Source organism: Vicia villosa, unplaced genomic scaffold, assembly GCF_029867415.1.
Source record: "Vicia villosa cultivar HV-30 ecotype Madison, WI unplaced genomic scaffold, Vvil1.0 ctg.000992F_1_1, whole genome shotgun sequence".
In the NCBI taxonomy this organism is placed as follows: Eukaryota; Viridiplantae; Streptophyta; class Magnoliopsida; order Fabales; family Fabaceae; genus Vicia; species Vicia villosa.
Window position 1 is genome coordinate 556,579 of NW_026705445.1, and position 22,960 is coordinate 579,538.

General features: G+C 33.2%; 1 protein-coding gene across 1 annotated transcript; it reads left to right on the plus strand.

The window, feature by feature from the left end:
- The first annotated feature begins 6,695 nt into the window (after positions 1–6,695).
- On the plus strand, positions 6,696–14,318 carry LOC131632732 (alcohol-forming fatty acyl-CoA reductase-like). Its single transcript, XM_058903460.1, has 10 exons — positions 6,696–6,893; positions 6,992–7,095; positions 8,898–9,100; positions 9,182–9,282; positions 10,209–10,401; positions 11,969–12,130; positions 12,510–12,591; positions 12,669–12,938; positions 13,610–13,737; positions 13,987–14,318. The coding sequence occupies exons 1-10, from the start codon at positions 6,815–6,817 to the stop codon at positions 14,138–14,140; spliced, it is 1,476 nt and encodes a 491-aa protein (XP_058759443.1). The 5' UTR covers positions 6,696–6,814; the 3' UTR covers positions 14,141–14,318.
- The last annotated feature ends 8,642 nt before the right edge of the window (positions 14,319–22,960 follow it).

A 22,960-nucleotide genomic window follows, 5' to 3' on the forward strand; every position in this document is an offset into this window, starting at 1 on the left:
CAATATAAGGCATGATGAAGTACTTAGGACCTTGAAATGATGTTATATTTAAGCACACTTGATGATGGGACTCATAACTTGATAAAACTTCTTGAAGAAGGCATAGAAATAAACACATGAACCTATGGAGTTTCTTGATGAATCAAGCCACATGATCTTGAGATGAACTTGATTTAATGAAGTTAAAAGATTCTCAAGACATAAAACTTTAATGATGGGAGTATTTCCTTGAAGTTTAAGCCATTTGACTTCCATGAATGACCAATTGATTGAGAGTCGATCCTCAAAAACCCTAATTTAAGAGACGAGATGAATGTACTTGGCTCAACACCTTCAATGTACAAAGTATGAAGAGAAACCAAATATCTTTTTGTATTTCGGTTAGAGATTAGTATAACATAAAAAAATGAATCACAAGTTAAAAATCATGGGTTCTCAGTGATTCCCCCAAGGAAAAGCTTTCTTGTAAAAGTCACGATCAGAAGCTCTTGTACCAACGTTCCTTAAATCCATTATAGGCATCCCAGAGTTTTGACTTCCTTTATAACACACATAGGTATTCTTCTAGAGTGTTGATTTCATAACCTGATGACAACACACGCCTTCTTACTAGAGTCAGAAACTGCAAGTCAAGAGCCACACACTAGACATAATCTGTTAGAGTATATAATTTTTCTTTTATATACCAAGTAAAGTTATCATCAAAACTTAAAGCTAGATGCATAACCAATATTTTTCTTACACATAGCCCCTCAAGTACGAGGGCTTTGTTATGGGAGAAATATTTTCATGGCCTTTTTCATTTGTGAGACATGTTCCTCGTTCCAGGGTTACTGCCTCAGATGATGGCGACTTCTTATTAAAAGGTAGGTCCCTTAGCTTGGGGTGAGAGTTCCTCAACTAAAGGCAACTTTTTACTAATAGGTGAGTCTCTTGGCTCGGGGGCAAGTCCCTCAATCGAAGGTTACTTTTTATTAAGAGTTGAGTCCTTTTGTTTGGAGAAAGTGTTCATTTCTATGATAATATCTCTTAGATAACTAGACAATAGAGGAATATACCCAATTTCATCTTGATTGGACTATGAGATGTCAAAACATCAATCAACCTTGAAAGCTTTGGTGATTTAGTAGGAAAAATAGTGTGTGTGGTATTTTATGTACCTCATCATGGATTTCTTTGGGAAAATCCTTTTATCCTCTTTTGCTGCCTCTCGTGGAAATACCCCATTGGGTAGATATATGACTTATGCTATTGGTTTTCCGAAATGTTATTTCAGGAAAATCCTTTATTTTCCTATTATTTCTTACTTCCTTGTTCAAGAAAGATATACCACTCGAGGGTAACGATAGGTAAAGTAAAAAAGACCAATTCATTTTCTTAGGGTAAAAACGTCTTATTTCTAGATTTTCTATCCAAGGTAAAAATGGGAAAGAAATCTAAACATATTCACCTTCAAGACATTGCGTCACTGTATTCTACTGCATATACGATCAACAGGTTTCGTCATGGAATTAGGTTTTCCACCACAAAACGTAAGGAGGATGTGATAAATGAGCCTTGTTCAAGGAGAGAGGGCCAACATGGATACCTCTTGCGAGTCTTATGCTCCATAAAGTTACATCCATCTTCCCATTATTTTGGAGCTAAGGGTTTTAGTTTTATTCACCTATTTCGAAGTGAATTTTCTAACGACTATGAATGTCACCCCTTGCCAGATTACCCGAAATATGTTGGGTATACTCAGATCTTTTTAGATAGTTAGTTGCACCATGGGTGTGTCCCCTGTTTTAAGGTGTTCCTTTCTTTCTTTAGGACATAGATTCTTTCAAACAACGGTTGGGTAACGTTGCACCCATTTCAAGGTGTATGTCTAATAAAGCCCTTCGCGAACTGTTATGAGGATTGGAAAGATAAATTTTTGCGAGGGAGAGGGAGAGATGATGTCTCTCTGGTCATTGTAGGTGTGTGAGGTGACCCTCTTTTTTGTATATCATGGTCGTTGTATCCTCGGATTACTCTAAGGGTGAACCTAAGTGATATTCCCCCCTTGATCGTGAAGTGATCCATATTTTTAGATGTTTTCATTCTCTGGACTCTGGCATCCTCATTACTCGGGACCTTCAAGAAGAAGATACAGGTATAGGCGTACTTAGGTATGAAAAAATACCCCTTGTTAACCTAATATTGTTCTAGATGATTATCAGTCGCTCCTTTGCATGTCCTCCACTAGGCTATCTGATATACTTGATGACCAACTTTTGAGATGCCTTCTAATAGAGAGAGCTCAGAGGGAGAAAAAAATACCGCTCTATTCAAGGATTACATTCCAAGGTGAGACATAATAAAAATGCTTAATTCTCGATGTTAGAGAATCAAACACTAAACCACTAAGAAAGCGATAAACAAGTGAAAATAACCCCAAGAGCTATCTTCCACTTAAAAATTTAGCGGTGTGAGATGTCCATGGTGGAAAACATTAAAGGATAGGGGGTGAGAATACACTTGAATAATTTAGCGGTGTAAACAAGCAAAGGTAGAATATCACATAATAACAAGTACAGACAGTAATCATAACAATCTCAACACATAAAGTATTGGGTTAAATACGTTTTTAGTCCCTATAAATATGCGACCCTGCATTTTTAGTCCCAATAAAACTTTCCTTCAATGAACGGTCCTTATAAAAATATTATGCACCTAGTATTAGTCCACACTATCAAACCAATATGTATTTTAGAATGATTATTTTGCAGACATGTTCATAATGTTTTAAAAAGTTCCTGAAAAAAAAACTAAAAATTTAATTTCTAAGTTGAGATTTTCATTACTTTTATCATTATTTTTTGAAATTTGAAAAATTCATACTTAATTCTTCTCGTTTTAAAAAATTCTAAAACTTGGTAAATAAATATTTTACAGTATTATAAACATATATAAATAAAATTATTCAAAAATTTAAAAATTAAAGGGTAATTAAAAAGTTTTTAAAATTTTAGAAAATAGCAGGGATTGAAATTGCATGCATAAAAATTTTAGAAGGACCATTCATTGAAGGAAAATTTTATAGGGACTAAAAATGCAGGGTCACATATTTATAGGGACTAAAAACGTATTTAACCCTAAAGTATTCTCATCTATACAACACATCACCAATGACCATTTACAACTGAAACACTAATGCAAATGTACTCAACATACATGTGGTACATGTATGAACACTCAGGTTCATCTTATTCCCGATTCTCTCTCTAGAACTAGAACATATCAAAATCTCTACCATCACTATAGGTAAAACTTCATTGATTGTTGTCGAAATCAGCTTATCGCTCATGATCCCTACCATAGGACCAGAGCACATAAAAAATGAACCGATGTTCGTACACCATGAAAGCATGACTCTACATCATGCACTTAAGCACATGCACATATGGAACCTTTTCTGACTGTGCACAACACCAATAATAAAAACAAAATAATCTTGATAGGCGAACATGCAACAACATTTAATCACCACAAAAATCACCAAAATATTCATCATTTGCACCAACACAACGTAATCCATCATTTAAATCATGTTACAATTAATTTATTACTACTCATAATCAATCATAGACACCAAACATCATCTCAAATCATCACACGACATCAAAATTGGAATTTGGACTCAATCCCATGTGTCAAGGCTCATTGCGCTCGTTCCGGGTGCATAAGGGGTTACCCGTCACAGCGACGACGTACGCCATCGACTCAAAACATCAAACTGTCACTTACGTCATGAACGACTTGGAAAACAAGCATAAGAATCATGATGGGTTACCCGTCACCAGTGTGACGCTCGTCAACGCCCACAAGGCCATGACGTCGATCTGTAGAATGCACATTTTCATTTTCTCTATGGAGTTCAATTCCGAACTATGATTTTTTTATTCCAGGCACTCAAAATCGACTCAAAATATTTCATACATTAGATATAAACACTAGTATCATATTATCACATCAATTTAACACCTTTAGTCACCTATTTTAATAATTTCAAAAACTCATTATAACTTTCAAAAATATCAACAATCGCATAACATGAAAACAACTCATACAAAATATTTAGCACATATTAATACACGAATTTGATCTTCAAAATCATCATATCTCATCAATACAACACAATTATTTAGATTTCATATACAACACACATAATCCTATTGGAGATTAAGGATTTCTTAATTATATCTCTCATGCATAAACACCTATTAAAGAAGAAATCTCTCCTCTTATCTGATTTTTTTAGCTAGAAATCTAAACCTGAATTGGCTTGAATGTATTCTCTATTCAACTTCTAGCTTCTCTCTTGTCTCTAGCCTTTTTTCTCTCTTTTCTAATGTTGCTACATACTGATCAGAATTAGAACTCTCTAAACTTATATTAGCCTAATTATTCCAAGTCTCATTATTTCTACTTTCCTCCCCTTAATTATTCCTCTCTTACTTCTTATTCTCCTTATTTCTCTGATTTGTCAAATATGGCCCAAGTTATCTATTCCCTCATTTTAATTAAATAAATCAAATAACTACTATTATTTTATGTATTAAGATAATTCTAAAATAATTCCAATTTATTCTAACCACTTCTACTCTCTCCCAACACTTCCATCTCAAGGTCACACACACCCAAGACTTTTATTTATTTAATTATTACTACCCAATAATTAAATAAAATATTAAAAATAAAAAAAATCACAAATAATCAAAATAAAATAATTTAATAAAATTGGAGTACAACCAGTATATTTGTTGTTCTCGTTCTTGTGAACGCATTTACTCAAGATAATGAAATCTTAGAACTTAAAGAAACTTGGAGAAGTTTTCTATAATGGATTGCAAGTGCTGAAAATATAATTTCCAATGCTGGAAAGAGATAACTTATCAGATTCTTGGTTTGGAAATGGTCTTTTTGCGGAAAGATTACTCATCCCAATTATTCGTTTTACAAGTTTAGTAAGGATCCGCTTTTCTTTCTTTCGTAAGGGTAATTGGTGTGTAATTTTTCTTTTTGTCGGGCTTTCCGCTCCTCCTTTGTAATCGGGTTGGAGAACCCTTAGTTCTCCGTTTAATATTATCTCTTGATTACAAAAAAAAAGAAGTTGGATGCATTCGATCTATTGAACTTTAAACAAAGGATATGCAACATAATCTAGATAACAACAAAGATTTATTGTTCTCCAACAATAACAGGGACGATGATGAATCTAGATTTGTTGTAAACAATGTATTTTAATATTTTGTGTAAACAATATAGTTTTAAAAAAAATAATAAAAATAAAAGTTTATTCACCTCGATTTTCAATTGAAACGAGGGGTATGTAGAAGTAAATACTTTTTACCATGATGTTTGTCATTCTCGATGGGATATTTAAGCGTATTTTTTTAGGATATTCGTCGACCTTAAATAAATCTTTGTCGTCCATTTAATGAGTATTAACACTCAAGATACCTCCCTTAGTAATCTGCGTGAAACCTAAAAGACATCCATTATAAAAGCATTTTGAATATAAAAGTTTGATAATGAAACATGAAGCGCTTAAAACGTAAAGAAGTTTGGAAAAGTTCTCTATGATGAATGCAAGTGTAGAAAATTATTTAGGTTAAAGATATTTGTTCATTAATATTTATTAGAGCAGAAAATTAAATAACTTGACTATTTACTTTATTTATCTAACCTTTTTTTTTGGTTTTATATCATATACAAATACAAGCAGAAGCCATTGAGAATATACTCACATCCAACATTTGATCTTCCCAAAGATTCAATGGTTTGAAGATCCAATATTTAATCTTCACTAACAAATTAATTTTTATTTTAATATTCTTTATAAACAATGTAATATTCTTTGTAAATAATGTAGTTTATAAACAAATTCATTTATTAATATTCTCTGTAAGAAATGTAACGAGTATTAAAAAAAGGATTTATCTTTTCTCTCCGTTATGCTCATAAACCAAGAGTTGTGTGCCACTAGTTTTGAAAAATATAGAAACGTTTTTGCTGAGAATCGAATCTATGTGCATATAATTTTACCCGTTGGTTTTATAATAACCGAGAAATAAAATGACAGTTTTTTAATCATAAAAGACATATATTGTTTCTTTGGTCATAGTGTTATTAAGTCTTCTAGTCATCTCTTTGCTTGTTGAGAATTGACATATTCTAAATAAGTATGTAAGTATGAATGTACATGAGATGTCATATTTGATATAAGCTAATTTATAATTTCAAAAAAGGTTTATATGGAAGACAAATAAATATGATTATTAGAAAACAGTATTTTTGAATAAAATTGAATTTTAAATATCAGGTTGACCACCAACATTCACCTATGTTCATACTATTAAATATCAGTTGACTGACCATAGGTAAAAACTCCTGTACAGTAACAGCTTGATGAACAGACATACAGCAAACACGGTTTTCAAATTTCAAAACCAAACAAACAACCATGTTTCTTCCAACTCACTTACATTAATAACATCAAAAAACTTTTACAGTACATTTTAATTTTTTTATTAACTTAATTTAAGATTGAAAATTATTAATGCAATTACTTCATCGTACCTAAGATATTAAACTACCTTGCGTACACTCTATCTCATAATTTTTTTTTTTGTGCTTTATATAAAATGGCCAAATGGGCTTAAACTTCACCCACTCTTTTCTGTCGGTTTTTCTATTTCTTCTCTATAAATATAAAATCTCTATTCATTTTTTTTCTCTCATTCATTATCAATCATCACACACTAATTTTCTTTGTTTTGTAACCACAATGGAGTTGGGAAGTGTACTTGATTTTCTTCAAGACAAGAGTATTTTAATCACTGGTGCTACTGGGTTTCTGGCTAAGAGTATGTTCTTTTTTGATCTTTTTGTTTCTATGTTTTTTTGTACCTTAAAAATGGTACAATAGAGTGGTTTTATTGTACTTATGTTTGTTTTGCAACAGTTTTGTTGGAGAAGATATTGAGAGTTCAACCGAATGTTAAGAAGGTTTATCTTCTGTTAAGAGCTCAAGATGCAAAATCTGCAACTCACCGCTTTCAGAATGAGGTACAAGTTTTGAAACATGCATTTATGTGGAAGTCATGGTAAATTTTGTTTTGTACCTTTCTTTCATTTTCTTGTTTGTTTGTATTTTGAAATATATCTGCAGACGGCAGACTGCATGTAATTATAGTCATGCCATTTCCTCTTTTGTTGTGTTATGGTTTTAAATTGGGATTCACACTAGTAATTATGGCCGTAGTATCATTGATTTGTAGTTTCTACAATTATATGAGAAAAATACTTGAATGAGCACAAAAATAACAAGTGGTTTTACAAACAATCAATTACAAATTTTTATTAATTAAAAAATAAAAATATTTTTTTTTCCAATTAAAAAAAATTTTAAATTTTAAATTAATTTAGAAATTTCTCCTTTCTTATTAGTTGTTCTTAACACTAATGATTTATGTTCGTATTCATACAAGTTTTTCACACTACATCAAATCTCAATTGCAATATGATTTTAAATCACGTGTAGGACCCCTTTATGAGCGACGCTATACAATTTTGTCCATGTTTGTTTAGTTATTTTCATCAAAAAGATAAAATTTTAGAATATCAAAAGTCATTTTTCTTTTAATATAATAAAAAAAATTAATTTTAAGTTTTTTTGAATCATTTATTTCAAATATTTTTCAGTCAAAAATCACGTTGAATCGAGTATAGTTCGTGTCGCTGCAACCACAATCGTAACACCTGCAATCACAAGTGTAATTTAAAATCATGTTATTGTCTTTTTTTTTCTTAAACCATTTACTTCTTGAAATTAAACAATTAATTGTTTATTTTTCTTCTAAAATTTCCATTTCATTTAATTTTGGACCCCTTAAATAAAGTTAGTTTGTAGATTTGAAAGTTAGGTTAAGAATTCATTACATCAGTAAATTTATAAACTTATCTTAAAGAACGGTGATATAGGCATTTATGGATTTACGGAATTAATGATCATTTTATCAAAAGTCAAGTGATTTAAACTTAAATTTTTATTTTAAATTATAATATAAAATTTAAATTTCATATTTATTTGAATCATCATATTTTGATAAAACGATTATTAAAATTCTAAACTGGCATAATTTTTGAAAATGACAAAGTTTATAGAATAATTTAAAATCATTTGAAAATGACGAAGTTTATCGAATAATTTAGGTGTGTGATAGAAATGAGGATAATATGTTCGATAAACCAATAAACGTAAGTGTGAATTGAAATGACAAAAGTTGAAATTTGCGACATTATATTTATTCATTTTAGTAAAATTAATTTAATAAAATTATTATTCTCTATTTTTGTTTGTATTATATTTAATTTGTGTGAATTAATTTAATAGCACAATATTTAAGTTTTTTATGACATCTGATATGACAATATATATTTTTTGGTAGATGATATGAAAATATTTATTTAGTATAGAGAATAGATTGAAAAATAAGGAGTAGCATTTATGACTATGAATTGACATATTAAAGACTCCAAGTTGTCTTGCTTTATAATGTCTTTTCCTCTATAGAAGATCTCACCGGAAACATCACCAAAAAATCTCATTGTAAATTAAAATGTCTCTAAATGTATTTTTTAAAATTTTTAAATTATTCTTTCAAATATATCTTTAAATAAATTTACAAAAATTAATTGTCAAAATAACTTTATAATCTATATTAAACACTTCCAAATTAAATACTCTTTTTAGATTTTTGTTACATCAATGGTGGTCTAGTAGATTTGTTTTCTCATCATATATGTCATGAATCATGATAATTAATTAAACTTGAAGCTAACTATAAATATGTATTTTTGTTTTATAGATAATAGGAAAGGATTTGTTTATATTGCTAAAGGAAAAATTGGGTGCAAATTTTTCTACATTTCTTTCGGAAAAGTTGACTCTGGTTCCTGGTGACATTTCTCTTGAAGACTTGGGATTAGAAGATTCTATTCTAAAGGAAGAAATTTACAATCAAACAGATGTTATTGTTAATTTAGCTGCAAATACCAACTTCGATGAAAGGTATAGAAAATACTAGGCTTTTTATATGTTATTTTGCTAAATTATTATTTTTTTTCACTTCTTGATTTTACCTTTATACAGATATGATTTATCTTTGGGCCTAAATACACTTGGAGCTAATTATGTTATCAACTTTGCCAAAAAATGTGGTAAACTCAAGGTTCTTGTGCATGTATCAACAGGTTAGTATCAATCCCTTAATTTAGGAATAACAATTAATTTGTCTTATAATAAATTTGTTTGATAAATGTTTGAGATGGGAGAGTGTGCTTATATCAAGATCTTAAGTTCAAAATTTTATTAAGCGTTAATAATTTATTAAAAATGACAAATGAGCATGACTGCTCGATTTAGTTTTGCCCGCAAAAATTAGTGCAAAAACGATGTGGATATAGTTAAGGGTCTATAAAAAAATTAGAATAGAGCAGATGATAGAGAGTAGAATTATATTATTTAAGTTAATTTAGAATTTATATTGATGTTTTTATGTATTGTTATTTAGTGGGCTCTTATTAATATTTGGGCTTTTAGGTTTATTATCCATCAAGAGTATTATATAATGTAGTCTCATAGAGACATTTGAAGGTATCAAAGAAATGAAAAAGACTTTTAGTTTTCTTTAATACCTTCAAATGTCTCTATGAGACTACATTATATAATACTCTTGATGGATAATAAACCTAAAAATCCAAATATTAATAAGAGCCCACTAAATAACAATACATAAAAACATCAATATAAATTCTAAATTAACTTAAATAATATAATTCTACTCTCTATCAGCAGAACGGGTTTGTATGTCTAAAGGCTAAAAATTGTAAAGATTATTTTTAATGTTTGTGTCGGCAAAAGTCTTTTAAAAATGACGTGGTAAAATTATATTTGAGAATACAAATTTAAAATTTTTCCTGAAAAAAAGACGGACAAAATAGAAATATCTAATAAGTCAGACATGTTTTACTACTCTTTGCGGCCGTCCATAAATGAATCTATTACAAATAGACGATGAAATTAATTTTCTTCAAATAAATAAGTCCTATGTTTGAAAATCAAAATTAAAAAAAAAACTGTTTTATATTAATTTTTTTACTTTTTTAATAATTTTCAGCTTATGTATGTGGAGAGGGAGAAGGGCTAATATTAGAGAAACCATATCATATGGGGCAGTCATTAAATGGTGTGGCTGGATTAGACATTGACATTGAAGTAAAAATAGTGAGAGACAAATTGAGTGAGCTACAACAGCTAGGAGCAACACAGGATGAAATTAAAATGGCCATGAAGAATTTGGGTCTCAGCAGGTTTGTCAAATATTATATTAATTTTCTTTATAACTTAATTAACATTTATATTTATTAGCTACAATTTAGCTGACCTCTTTCTTAGCTACTAATATAATATGATTAATGACCTATATATTAGCTAGACACACTTTGACTCCTTTATGGTCCATGTGTTTAGTTTGAAATTGTTTCCTTTGTATGTGACATGATAAAGGAAATAAAAGTTATTGCAAACCTAATACTAAATATTGCATAATGATTTTTAGATTTAGGATCTTCATAAATATGTGGGACTCTTGTTCTATTAATATAATTAAAACAAGTAGTACATTAATCAAACATTTTCATTAGAAAAGTAAAGAGAGTGATCTAGAAATTTAATAAGTGGGATCAACATCATTTATTATAAAAATTTAAATTCATATATAAAGAGACCCAACCGATAAAATAATCATATCAAAACAAATCGAAACTTTTTTTTTCACGACAAGTATTTGTTTAATAGACCGTCTAAATTTGAATTTTGACATTAAGTCGTTTCAGTCTTCTCTCGATCGCAGTTGGGGGAGATCAACCGCAGTTCTCCCTACTATATCCAACATCAATCACTACTAAATCAGCTAACAATGGTTAACAAATTAAACCTTTTACAACAATTCAAAAATCAGAACTAGAAAAATAATGTTGGTTTCATAGTATTTTAAGGATTTGAAGAAATGTTAACTTCAATATCTATGTATTTGTTTTTTCTTGAAAAACTGTTATTGCTTGGTTTTGTTCCATTATTGTTGGATAGCTACTATTACTATTTTGTAGATTGAATTATTAGTCAGAAGAAGGTAATTAATAAACACATGGATTTGCCTTTGCTCTATTAAATATTTTGAGTTAATTCTTACCAAACATGACCAACTCATCTATCCTGTTACTGTTCATAAATTTATAATCAATTATTACAATGTTTATGTAAATTTATATCTATTCAACTTCGATATTCATAATAAACTCAAAAGCAATATTTAAAAATGATTTTAAGAATGAGTTATAAACAGTTGTCTCGAATTTTTGAAGGAGCTCAATCTCATTTAATTATGATATTTTATAAGTTTTTGAAGTCTCTGCGTATATTTATTTCATCTAATCATAATAAAATAAATAAAAATTTAATTTAATTATAATTTAATCATGACAAATATTCTATAATGTCTTATTTAATTATAATTGTGCAAGTTCTCAAAACAATCTTGGATATAAGAGATTTTGAAATATTTCATCAAATAAATATGTTCAACTAACAACTTGTGGCCCATTGTCCTTTCAATTACCAGATGCACCAATAACTCTTAATTAAATGAACCATAACAAAAAAATTTAAAGAACCGAATTGAATTATTTCAAGTTACTTCTGAATTCAATAGGATCGAAATATTGAATTGATACTATGTAGGTCGGAAACCAATGCGAAAGTCTTAAAATATTGAATTGGTATATTGGTTCTAAATTCCGAACCGAACAGAAATATTAATTACTATTTTTTCTGAAGTGAATTGATATACAATTTAACTAGTATGAATAATGAAATCAGGGCAAAGTTATATGGATGGCCAAACACATATGTATTCACAAAGGCAATGGGAGAAATGCTTGTGGAACAATTGAAAGGAAATTTGTCTGTTGTTATTCTTCGTCCTGCCATTGTCACAAGTACTTTCAAAGAACCTTTCCCTGGTTGGTCTGAAGGTGTAAGGTAAATTATTAAACCTAATCTCACTTTTATTCTCTTTATTTGCTATGAAGCACAGACTCATACACAGATATCTGACACGACACCGAGATTGACACATTGACCTATGTAATAATTTTTAAAAATAGATAAATTTAATGTTATCACAAGTGTCACTATTATGTCAGTCAGTGTGTGCTATCTATGTAGGGGTGTTCCTCTGTATTTTATATTTTGGTTCGAGTATCCCTAATACTCTAAGTTTGAATATAAAGTTGCTTATCAAAATTAAATAATGTCAGTCGGTGTGAAATACTGACAAAGACACAGATTTGTTATTTTTCAAAGTTGTCGGTGCTACAGAATTATTTACTTTAATCATGATATGTTTTATTAATTACAGGACTATTGACAGTTTAGCCTTAGCGTATGGGAAAGGAAAATTAACATGCTTCCTTGGAGATCTTAATGCAATTGTTGATGTGGTAAAGTTTTTAATTACTCAACCTTAATCATAATTTATTTATGCATTAATTTTTTCTAATCCCATTTTAATAATCAGATTCCAGCTGACATGGTGGTGAATGCAATGCTTGTTGCCATTGTTGCTCATGCAAATCAATCAAATTATGATAGTATATACCATGTTGGTTCCTCTGTTAGAAAACCTGTTATATATAGTGATCTTCAAGAGTTTGGATTTCGACATTTCACGGCGAAACCTTGGATTAACAAAGATGGAAAGGCTGTTAAGGTTGGCAAAGTTACTGTGTTTGGCGACATGAATAGCTTCAGAAGATTCATGTTCGTTCGCTACCTTCTTATGTTAAAGGTTAACTTTTACCTTTTTTATTTTGTTTATAATCGCTAACTTGATTTTAAATTACGGTCGCAATTAAACTGTGAACCTGCAAATCATGAGAAAGTGCAATTCATACACTCAAATTGTTAATTCTTGATATTGCTGTTATGGGTACCATAGTGGATCTGACCTACTAGGTATACCCGCATGTTTTTCGCGAGGCGAACTTAGATTTTTGGACCATACTTTCTATTATGTCCGTTCCTGCCCTTTTAATACGGGCTTTTGTAAGCGAAGACATTCACATGACCTTTTCAATTTTAAGGCTTCAGGGATGTTGGTCTGTCGGACCCGTCCGCCCCATCTTTATTTTTTTTGTAAGGCGGGATAAAATTTTAGGTCTGCACCTTCTACTATTCTGCCCTGTTTTATTGTGCGATTTTGTGGGCGCATACATTAAAATAAAGTTACACAACTTTTAGACTTTAGGGTGGACCTTTGGGTCCTCCCACACTCATTTTATTGCAAGGCCTGATAAGGTTTTAGACATACACCTTCTATTATATTTAACGGGACCCCTCTATTTTTTTTTCCGGATTTTTGCATGCCGGAGATTTTTTTTTCCTTCTCTAATTGTGGCCTCAATTTAGGTTTCACAATTTAAAATATGATCACTAATATGGAGCTTTTGCTTTTGACAGGGACTTGAACTAGCTAATACCGCACTTTGTCAGTATTTCCAAGGAACATATCTTGATCTCAAAAGGAAGATTCAAATTGTGACTCGTTTGGTGGACCTCTACAAGCCTTACTTATTCTTCAAGGGCGTGTAAGTTTTATCCGAGTTACCATAAGCTTAATGTATATTTCAATATATCGCGATAAATGTAGCCGAGGCAATCGTATACTGCCGTTTCACACTACTTCTAAATGTGTTACATTATATTATCACTCTTACTCAAATTTGTAGCATTGAATTAGACCTCTCTCGTATGTTTCAGTATCTCGAAGTTATTTTATTCATACATATATTTCGTTTAAATTACGAGCTTAACAAAAGAATGTTTGTGAGATGCAGATTCGATGACATGAATACAGAGAAGTTGAGAATAGCAGCAAGAGAAGGTGAAGTGGAGACAGATTTGTTTTACTTTGATCCCAAAGTGATCAATTGGAATGATTATTTCTTGAACATTCATCTCCCTTGTGTGGCTAAATACATTTTCAAGTGATACTATATAAAGTTATGAGATACATATATAATAATATATATACATCTTTAAGATTTGTTTGGTGAAACTTGTAATTTTAAGTCCAAATTTGTGCTGTGGAATAATTACATTACAGTTGTGTTTATTTGTTGCTTATTTGTATTATCCAATATCATATTATGTTACTTCTCATACAAATTAAAGAGTGTGATTTCTCTCATCTATATTATTTGCTAAATAAAAAATTGTGCAAAGGATACATGTTCATTCACCAATGATATGTAACATCACAATAAATTCAAACTTTCAGTACATTACATGAATGAGATTCAACCACCATTGGTAATAAATAAATAGGACCAGAAATTATATGCAATTATCAACTTTTGTGTGGGTTCCCCTCAACTCCAAATGAAATCCTTCTAATTGAAATAGTGGGAGGTAGTGCTTTAAAAATCAGACCGGTCATCAAATCGGTGAAGGTATTGGGTTACTGATCGAACCGCATGACTAAATCGAATTAAACCGGATAATTCGGTTGAATAAACCGGTCTCTATTATTATATTATATATTTATTAAATCGGTTGAAGCGGATGACTCAGTCTCTAAAAAATAGCATATCTAGCAATCAAACCAAACCGATGGCCCTTTCGATTTCCGATCCGACCGACCGGTTCGGTCCAGTTTTTAAAACATTGGTGATAGGCTTGTAACCTATGAGCTCTATTCAAGTTAGAGCAATTCCATAAAAGAAGGAAGATGCTAGAATCCAATGTAAAATTGGGAGAAAATTGACTGTTTCATTCATGTAAAAAATGGTTATATAAAAGATGAAAATCATCCTAACAAATTTCCTAGATTTTTGGACCACATACCAAGTGTTAACGTGATTCTTTTTTGTGAAAGCTTCCATTAAAATAGCAAGTGGTGGTAGCATTACAGTGATTTTACTTGGTCAAAGTCTTGCATCTAAATAGGTGATTTTCTAGCTCTTTGACTCTTTCTCAAGACTAGTACAAAGCCTCAATTCTCATTAGATCCAATAGCTAAAAAAAAAAATGATAAGAAGGGGGGCTCTAAGCCTGTATCATTACTTTGTTCTCCCAAGACACTCTTGTCCTTAAGGTTAAACTCCAGATATGTTTCATTGAGCATATGAACCTCTTCCCAAGTGGCTTCAATGACAGGTAGTTCTACCCAACAAATCAGTAACTGTTTACATATTCCCGTAGGTGTTTGCAACATGCGAACACCAAAAATAAAACCCTATAAAAAAATCAATGAATATCGGGATTTAATTTGTAGGGATTTAAAAAAAAAAAAAAAACCAACATACAAAACCAACAACAACAAAGCCTCATCTCACTAAGTGGGATCGGCTACATGGATCAACTTTCATCATAATGTTTTATCAAGGATTATGCTTCTATCCAAATCATTAATCTCGAGATATTTTTTAATAACTTCTTTTACAGTCTTATTTGGTCTTCCTCTTCCTCGAATTGTTTTCCTTCTATCCATCTGGTATGCTCTACTTACTACAAAATCTACAGTTCTTCTCTCTACATGCCCAAACCACCTAAGTCTATTTTCCACCATCTTCTCTATTATCGGCGCAACCCCGACACTCTTTATAATAATTTGATTTCTAATTTTATCTTGTCGAGTCTTACCTTATCACACATCCACTAAAACATCCTCATCTCTGCTATACTTACTTTATTCTCGTATTGATTTTTAATCGCCGAAAATTATGCTCCGTACAAAATCTAAGGTCTTACCGCAGTCTGATAAGACTTTCCCTTCACCTTGAGCGGTACCTTTGCATCATAAAAATTACTTGACTCCTGTTGTGAAAAACGATACCAATAACAAAGTATAATAGGGAATTAGGGAAGAGAATAAGAACACAAGAATTGGTTATAACTGCTATTCTTTTACTTTCTCTTAAAACAAGATTACAAGTTTACAAGAATAACAAATAACCTCTCTCACCCTAAATTAGGATTTGCAGCTTAGCAATGATGAGAGACTAGTATGCTATTTATAATAAAACCTAACATACTAACTAATGGGCTTTTTCCACAAGGCCCATTACACAAGCCAACTTAATAAACAAGCTAACTTAACAAATTAGGGTTTAAACACTAAAACCTAATTTAACATGCTAACAACCCTAGCATCTTCGACACAAGCATGTGAACAACCTTCGACATCATGCTTAACCCTGTCGAACCAAGAAGCTACCCTTCGGCCATACTAGAGTTCGATCCAATATCTCACAAATCTCCACCTTGGATCTAACTCTACAACATCAAGGGAACACACTAGCTTTCTTCATGCAGCTTTATCAACTGCATACAGTGGAAAAACTTGCAACTCGGCAATGTCTTGGTGATCATATCAGCAGCATTGTCTTTAGTCGAAACCTTCAGCACTTGGACTTCTCCACGCTCGATTACTCCTCTGACGAAATGCAGCCTCACATCAATGTGCTTAGTTCGCTCATGATAGGCTGAATTCTTCGACAGGTGTATTGCACTCTGACTATCACATTTAACAGTGATACTTCGACCTTGAAGTTTCAGCTCCTTTGCAAAACCTTCAAGCCACAATGCTTCTTTCACAGCTTCAGTGAGAGCAATATATTCCGCTTCAATGGTTGATAGAGCAAAAACCTTCTGAAGAGTTGCTTTCCAACTAATTGCTGTGCCAAACATAGTGAAAACATATCCAGAAATAGACTTTCTAGAATCCATACAACCTGCATAATCAGAGTCGACATATCCTTCTATTACTGCTTTACTATCTTCACCCAAGGCTCCACCATAAATTAGGACTCTATTCAGAGACCCATTTATGTACCTTAAAATCCACTTCAATGCTTGCCAGTGAGCCTTTCCAGGATTCGCCATGTACCTGCTTACAAGACTGACTGCGTAAGCTATGTCGGGTCTAGTACAGACCATAGCATACATCAAAGAACCAACTATATTAGCATATGGGATGCTATTCATATAGGCTATTTCGACATCAGTACTGGGACACTGATCAACACTCAGCTTGAATTGAGGGTTTGTTGGAGTCACAACTGGCTTCGAATTCGACATACCAAACTTTTCAAGAATCTTCCGTAGATATGCCTCTTGAGATAGACATAACTTCGACTTCTTTCTATCTCTTCGAATGTCAATTCCAAGAATTCTGGAAGCAGCTCCCAGATCCTTCATATCGAACTCCTTATTGAGTTCAGCCTTCACCCTCATCACATCTTCAACATTGTTGCTTGCTATGAGAATATCATCCACATAAAGTAACAAAATAACAAATGAATTACCAGGTCGAAATCTGAAGTAAACGCAATGGTCGAACTGACTTCTAATGAAACTTATGCGTGCCATGAACTTGTCGAATCTCCTATTCCACTGTCGAGGAGATTGTTTCAGCCCATACAAAGATCTCTTTAACTTGCACACATAATCTTCCTTCCCCTTTTCGACATACCCTTTAGGTTGCCTCATCAGGATCGTTTCATCTAGATCACCATACAAGAACGCAGTCTTCACATCCATCTGTTCCAGTTCAAGATCGAAATGTGCCACCATGGCAAGCAACATTCGAATGGACCTATGCTTCACAACAGGAGAAAACACATCATTGAAGTCGACACCTTCTTTCTGAGTGAAACCCCTTGCAACTAACCTTGCCTTGTATCTTTTCGACGTGACTCCTTCAATTCCTTCCTTAACTTTGAAAATCCATTTACAGCTGACTAACCTTGCCCCAACAGGTTTCTTGATCAGTTCCCAAGTATGATTATCATGAAGAGATTTCATCTCATCATCCATGGCCTTCAGCCATTCAGTCTTATTTCGACTCCTCATAACTTCCTTATAGTCTCTAGGTTCTTCGTCTAGAACCTCACTTGCAGAGATTAAGGCATAAGCTATAAGATCTGCATATCCAAGTCTTTGAGGTGGCTTGATGACTCTTCTCGACCTATCTCTCGACAATAGGTAGTCATCGTCAGTTTCCTCAACTTCAACATCTTCTGCTTCTTCTTCGACTTCATCTGGGATATGCAATTCAGCATCAACATGCTCCACCTCAACAGGAATCTCTACCTGTTCCAGCTCTTCGTCAGATGTTTATGTACTTCGACCAACATCATCAGTTTTCTTAAAAGCCATTTTAGCTTCATTAAAAACTACATCTCGACTGGTGATACACCTCCTGTGACCTGGCTCTAGGCACCATAGCCTATAAGCTTTGACTCCTTCAGGGTATCCCATGAACATGCATTTCAGAGCTCTAGGTTCGACCTTGTCTTGCCTAATGTGAGCATAGGCTACGCAGCCAAATACTCTCAGTTTGTCGAGATCTGGTGGATGTCCCGACCAAACTTCTTCAGGTGTCTTCATATCTAACGCTGTCGAAGGACATCTGTTTATCAGATATGTTGCTGTCGAAACAGCCTCAGCCCAGAACACCTTTGTTAACCCCGCACTAGTCAACATGCATCTGACTCTCTCCAAAATAGTTCGATTAAACCTTTCAGCCAAACCATTTTGCTGTGGAGTACCTGCAGTAGTTCTATGCCTTGCAATACCAGAGGCAGCACAAAAATTGTCGAATGCCTCATTGCAAAATTCAAGGCCATTGTCGGTTCTCAACCTCTTGACCTTTCTGCCAGTCTGATTTTCAACCAGAGTCTTCCAACTTTTGAAATTCTCAAAAGTTTCATCCTTAGTCTTCTGGATGAATACCCATAATTTTCTGGAATAATCATCTACTATGGATAGAAAATACCTTGCTCCTGAATGTGATGGACACCTTGCAGGCCCCCAAAGATCAACATGGATGTAATCAAGGGATCCATGTGTTCTTTGTTTGCCTTTGTTGAACTTCACTCTGCAAGATTTTCCAAGTACACAGGGTTCACAAAACTTCAGCTTTTCGATTTTGTCTCCACCAAGCAGGTTTTGTTTCCCTAATTCGACCAGACCCCTTTCACTGACATGGCCCAATCTCATGTGCCAGATTTCTGTCTTCGACAAAAGTTTCGTGGATACAACATTTGTCGAACCACTTACAACTTCAGCCTCAAGGGTATACAAGCCTTGTTTCTTCACGCCTCTCAAGACTTCCTTCGACCCCTTCATGACTCTTAGGATGCTTTTCTCTCCTTGGAAAACATATCCTTTCTTGTCGAATTCACCAAGAGAAAGCAAATTTCTCTTCAAATCAGGAACATACCTGACTTCAGTCAACAACCTTATTGACTCATCATGGAGCTTGAATCTCACAGATCCAACACCTGCAATCTTGCAAGCCTTGTTGTTTCCCAGCAATACTGATCCACCATCTTGATCACATAATTCCTCGAACAAGTCTTTGTTTGGAGTCATGTGCCAAGTGCAACCTGAATCCATAATCCACTCCTTCTTAGAGTCACTGCTTGAAACCACAAGAACATCAGATGATTCGAAATCATCTTGAACAATGGCAGCGTTGCCATTATCCTTACCTCCATGATATTTCAAGCGTTCAGGGCACACCTTTCTTGTGTGACCCTCCTTCTTACAATGGTAGCATCGAATGCCAGATGCTTCGCCACTGTAAGTCTTCGACTGGCTTTTGCCTTTCTTCTTGTCGAACTTACCATCCTTTCGTAAGAGTTTTCCTTTAACGGCCAAACCTTCGCCAACAGTCGAAGGTTTATGCTCCTTTCGTTCATTCAAGTCCTTAGAGTACAAGGCTGATTGAACTTCTTCAAACGTCAGGGACTCCCTTCCATACAAGAGAGTTTCTTTGAAGTGAGCATGTGATCGAGGCAAAGAACACAATAGTAACAGCGCTTGATCTTCATCATCGATTTTCACATCAATATTTTCAAGATCAAGAATCAGCTTGTTGAACATATCCAACTGCTCAGCCAATACTTTGTCTTCAATCATCTTGAATGAATACAAAGCTTGCTTCAGGTAGAGTCGATTTACCAGCGATTTGGTCATGTACAAACTTTCAAGTTTCACCCATAACCCTGATGCCGTCGTCTCCTTTGATACCTGCCTGAGAACCTTATCACCAAGGCTCAACAAAATTGCGCTGTGTGCCTTCTCAATCATAGTCGTCTTCTCCGCTGCCGTTAATGCAGCATTCATGGCTGCCCCTCCCTTCAACGCTTCCAAACAACCCTGCTGAACCAGTAGGGCTTTCATCTTCAAGCGCCACAGACCGAAATCATTCACTCCGGTGAACTTTTCAATCTCATACTTTGTTGACGGCATCTTCTCCACGCTCACCGCACCAATTTGTTGTGAAAAACGATATCAATAACAAAGTATAATAGGGAATTAGGGAAGAGAATAAGAACACAAGAATTGGTTATAACTGCTATTCTTTTACTTTCTCTTAAAACAAGATTACAAGTTTACAAGAATAACAAATAACCTCTCTCACCCTAAATTAGGATTTGCAGCTTAGTAATGATGAGAGACTAGTATGCTATTTATAATAAAACCTAACATACTAACTAATGGGCTTTTTCCACAAGGCCCATTACACAAGCCAACTTAATAAACAAGCTAACTTAACAAATTAGGGTTTAAACACTAAAACCTAATTTAACATGCTAACAACCCTAGCATCTTCGACACAAGCATGTGAACAACCTTCGACATCATCCTTAACCCTGTCGAACCAAGAAGCTACCCTTCGGCCATACTAGAGTTCGATCCAATATCTCACAACTCCTTTCCCTATTTCAACCACCCAACTTGAAATTGATGGTTTGCATCCCCTTCTATGTCTCCATCCCTTGGTATTACAGGCCCAAGATATATTTAAACCATATGAGTTGAGGGATAATATGGTCTCTAACTTTCACCTTTAGGTAAGAAACACTTCTTCTTTTATTGGCGAAATCTATGTGTTTTTAAACCTCGTCTCCATGTTTCCAACCTCTCATTTAAATCCTCCTTCGACTCTCCAAGAAGGACTGTATCAACTGCTAAAATCATGCATCTCGATGCTTGCTATTGGATGTGTTATGTGTGTACATCCAAAATTAAGTTAAAAAGGTAGGGTTTAGGGTGAACTTAAATGCAAATTAACTGTAATGAGGAAATCGTCCCCTCTCCACCCTTTGTCCGAACATTAGTTGATACCCCTTCTTACATATTTTGGATAGCTCGAATATATTTAATACTAACCCCTTTCTTCTCCACGACTTTCCACAAAATCTCTCTAGGAGCTCTATCATACTCCTTCTCCAAGTCAATACATATTAAGTGCAGGTCTTGCTGGTTCATATGAAAGTGCTCTATCACACGTCGTAATAGATAAACCGCTTCGATGGTCGACCTTCTAGGCATTAAACTAAATTTATTCTCTGAGACTTGAATCTATTTTCTTAATCTCTATTTAATCACTCTATCCCATAACTTCATAGTATGTCTCATAAGTTAAATCCTCCTATAATTTGCACAATTTTGTATATCCCCCTTATTTTTATAGATTGAAACTAAAGTCCTTCTTCTCTATTAATCTGGCATGCGTTTTGACCTTATAATTTAATTAAAGAGTTTTGTGAGCCACTAAATACCTCTATCTCCAAGAATTTTCCATACTTATATTGGTGTGTTTTCTCGCCCAACCGCCTTAGTGTTACTGATTCTATTCAATGCTTCTTTTACCTCCTGTTTCTAAATTCGACGATAATGATTATAGTTCCGATCTTCTTCTCAAATGTCAAGTCTTCTATAATCAAGTGAAGTATCTTATCTTGCATTTAATAAATTATGGAAATATGCCTTCCACTTATCCTTTATATCTTTATCCTGAACTAAGACTTTTCCTTATTCATCTTTAACACACTTCACTTGATTCAAATCTCTAGTCTTTATTTCTATTCCCTTAACAAGTTCATCTATAGAATTTCAATTCATTAATTTTTATGATAATGATAAATGCATCAACGTTTTTAACCTAACTCCACGTCACGATACCCTCAACGGATCCTAGCTTTCCATACTTGCAACATCCCAGGGAAGCATAAACGCCTCCCCACTTATTTCAATCCCGCTTCTACTGCTAGCGGTTAGGGAAAATAAGCATCGATAATGTTTCACACACTTTTCGTATACCAGGGTGAAAAAATGTTCACAAACATAGGCCGAATGAACCGACCTTTTTTTATACAATTATGTAACACCCTAAAACCCAAGCATACACTTCAATTAAAACATTCGAAAATATAATGATATCGAGGGTGCTACATCTCAACTCAATATTTTTCATTCTCAAAACAATACTTATGTGGACAATTAACTTCATTTGATAATTTAAAATTTTCAATTAAATAACTCCCAAAACAAATAAAGTATTCATCAACACAGTGTTAGATTATCAAAGTGACAGGCGGAAAACTAAACAGCCGATATGGTACGTCAACAAAACACAAAATAACGCATCAAAGAGGTTAACTATGTCATCCTCGAAAATAGCCTTGACTCACAAGCCTCTACTTGAGAATGTGCATACCAGCCATAAAAAATAATACAAAAACTAATAGAAAATGGGTGAGAAATACACTCCACATATTAGCGGTGTATAAATAACAAGGATATTATATTATCATAGTTAAATCAATCATAAAAATCCAACAACAAACAAACTAATTAATAGATTCCATTATATATGTAATGTATTCATCTCCTGTACTTCCATGCATGTGATACCAATAATTCAGATATTCAGAGGTGTGTTACTGAAATATCTAACCTGTCACTAGACTGAAGTCCTACTCGTCACTGGACCAAAGTCCTAACTCGTCATTG

Coding starts and splice junctions, on each gene's coding strand:
- LOC131632732 (XM_058903460.1), top strand. CDS start 6,815: ATGGAGTTGGGAAGTGTACTTGATTTTCTTCAAGACAAGAGTATTTTA. Junction 6,894..6,991: donor TACTGGGTTTCTGGCTAAGA/GTATGTTCTTTT, acceptor GTTTTGCAACAG/TTTTGTTGGAGAAGATATTG. Junction 7,096..8,897: donor CTCACCGCTTTCAGAATGAG/GTACAAGTTTTG, acceptor TTTGTTTTATAG/ATAATAGGAAAGGATTTGTT.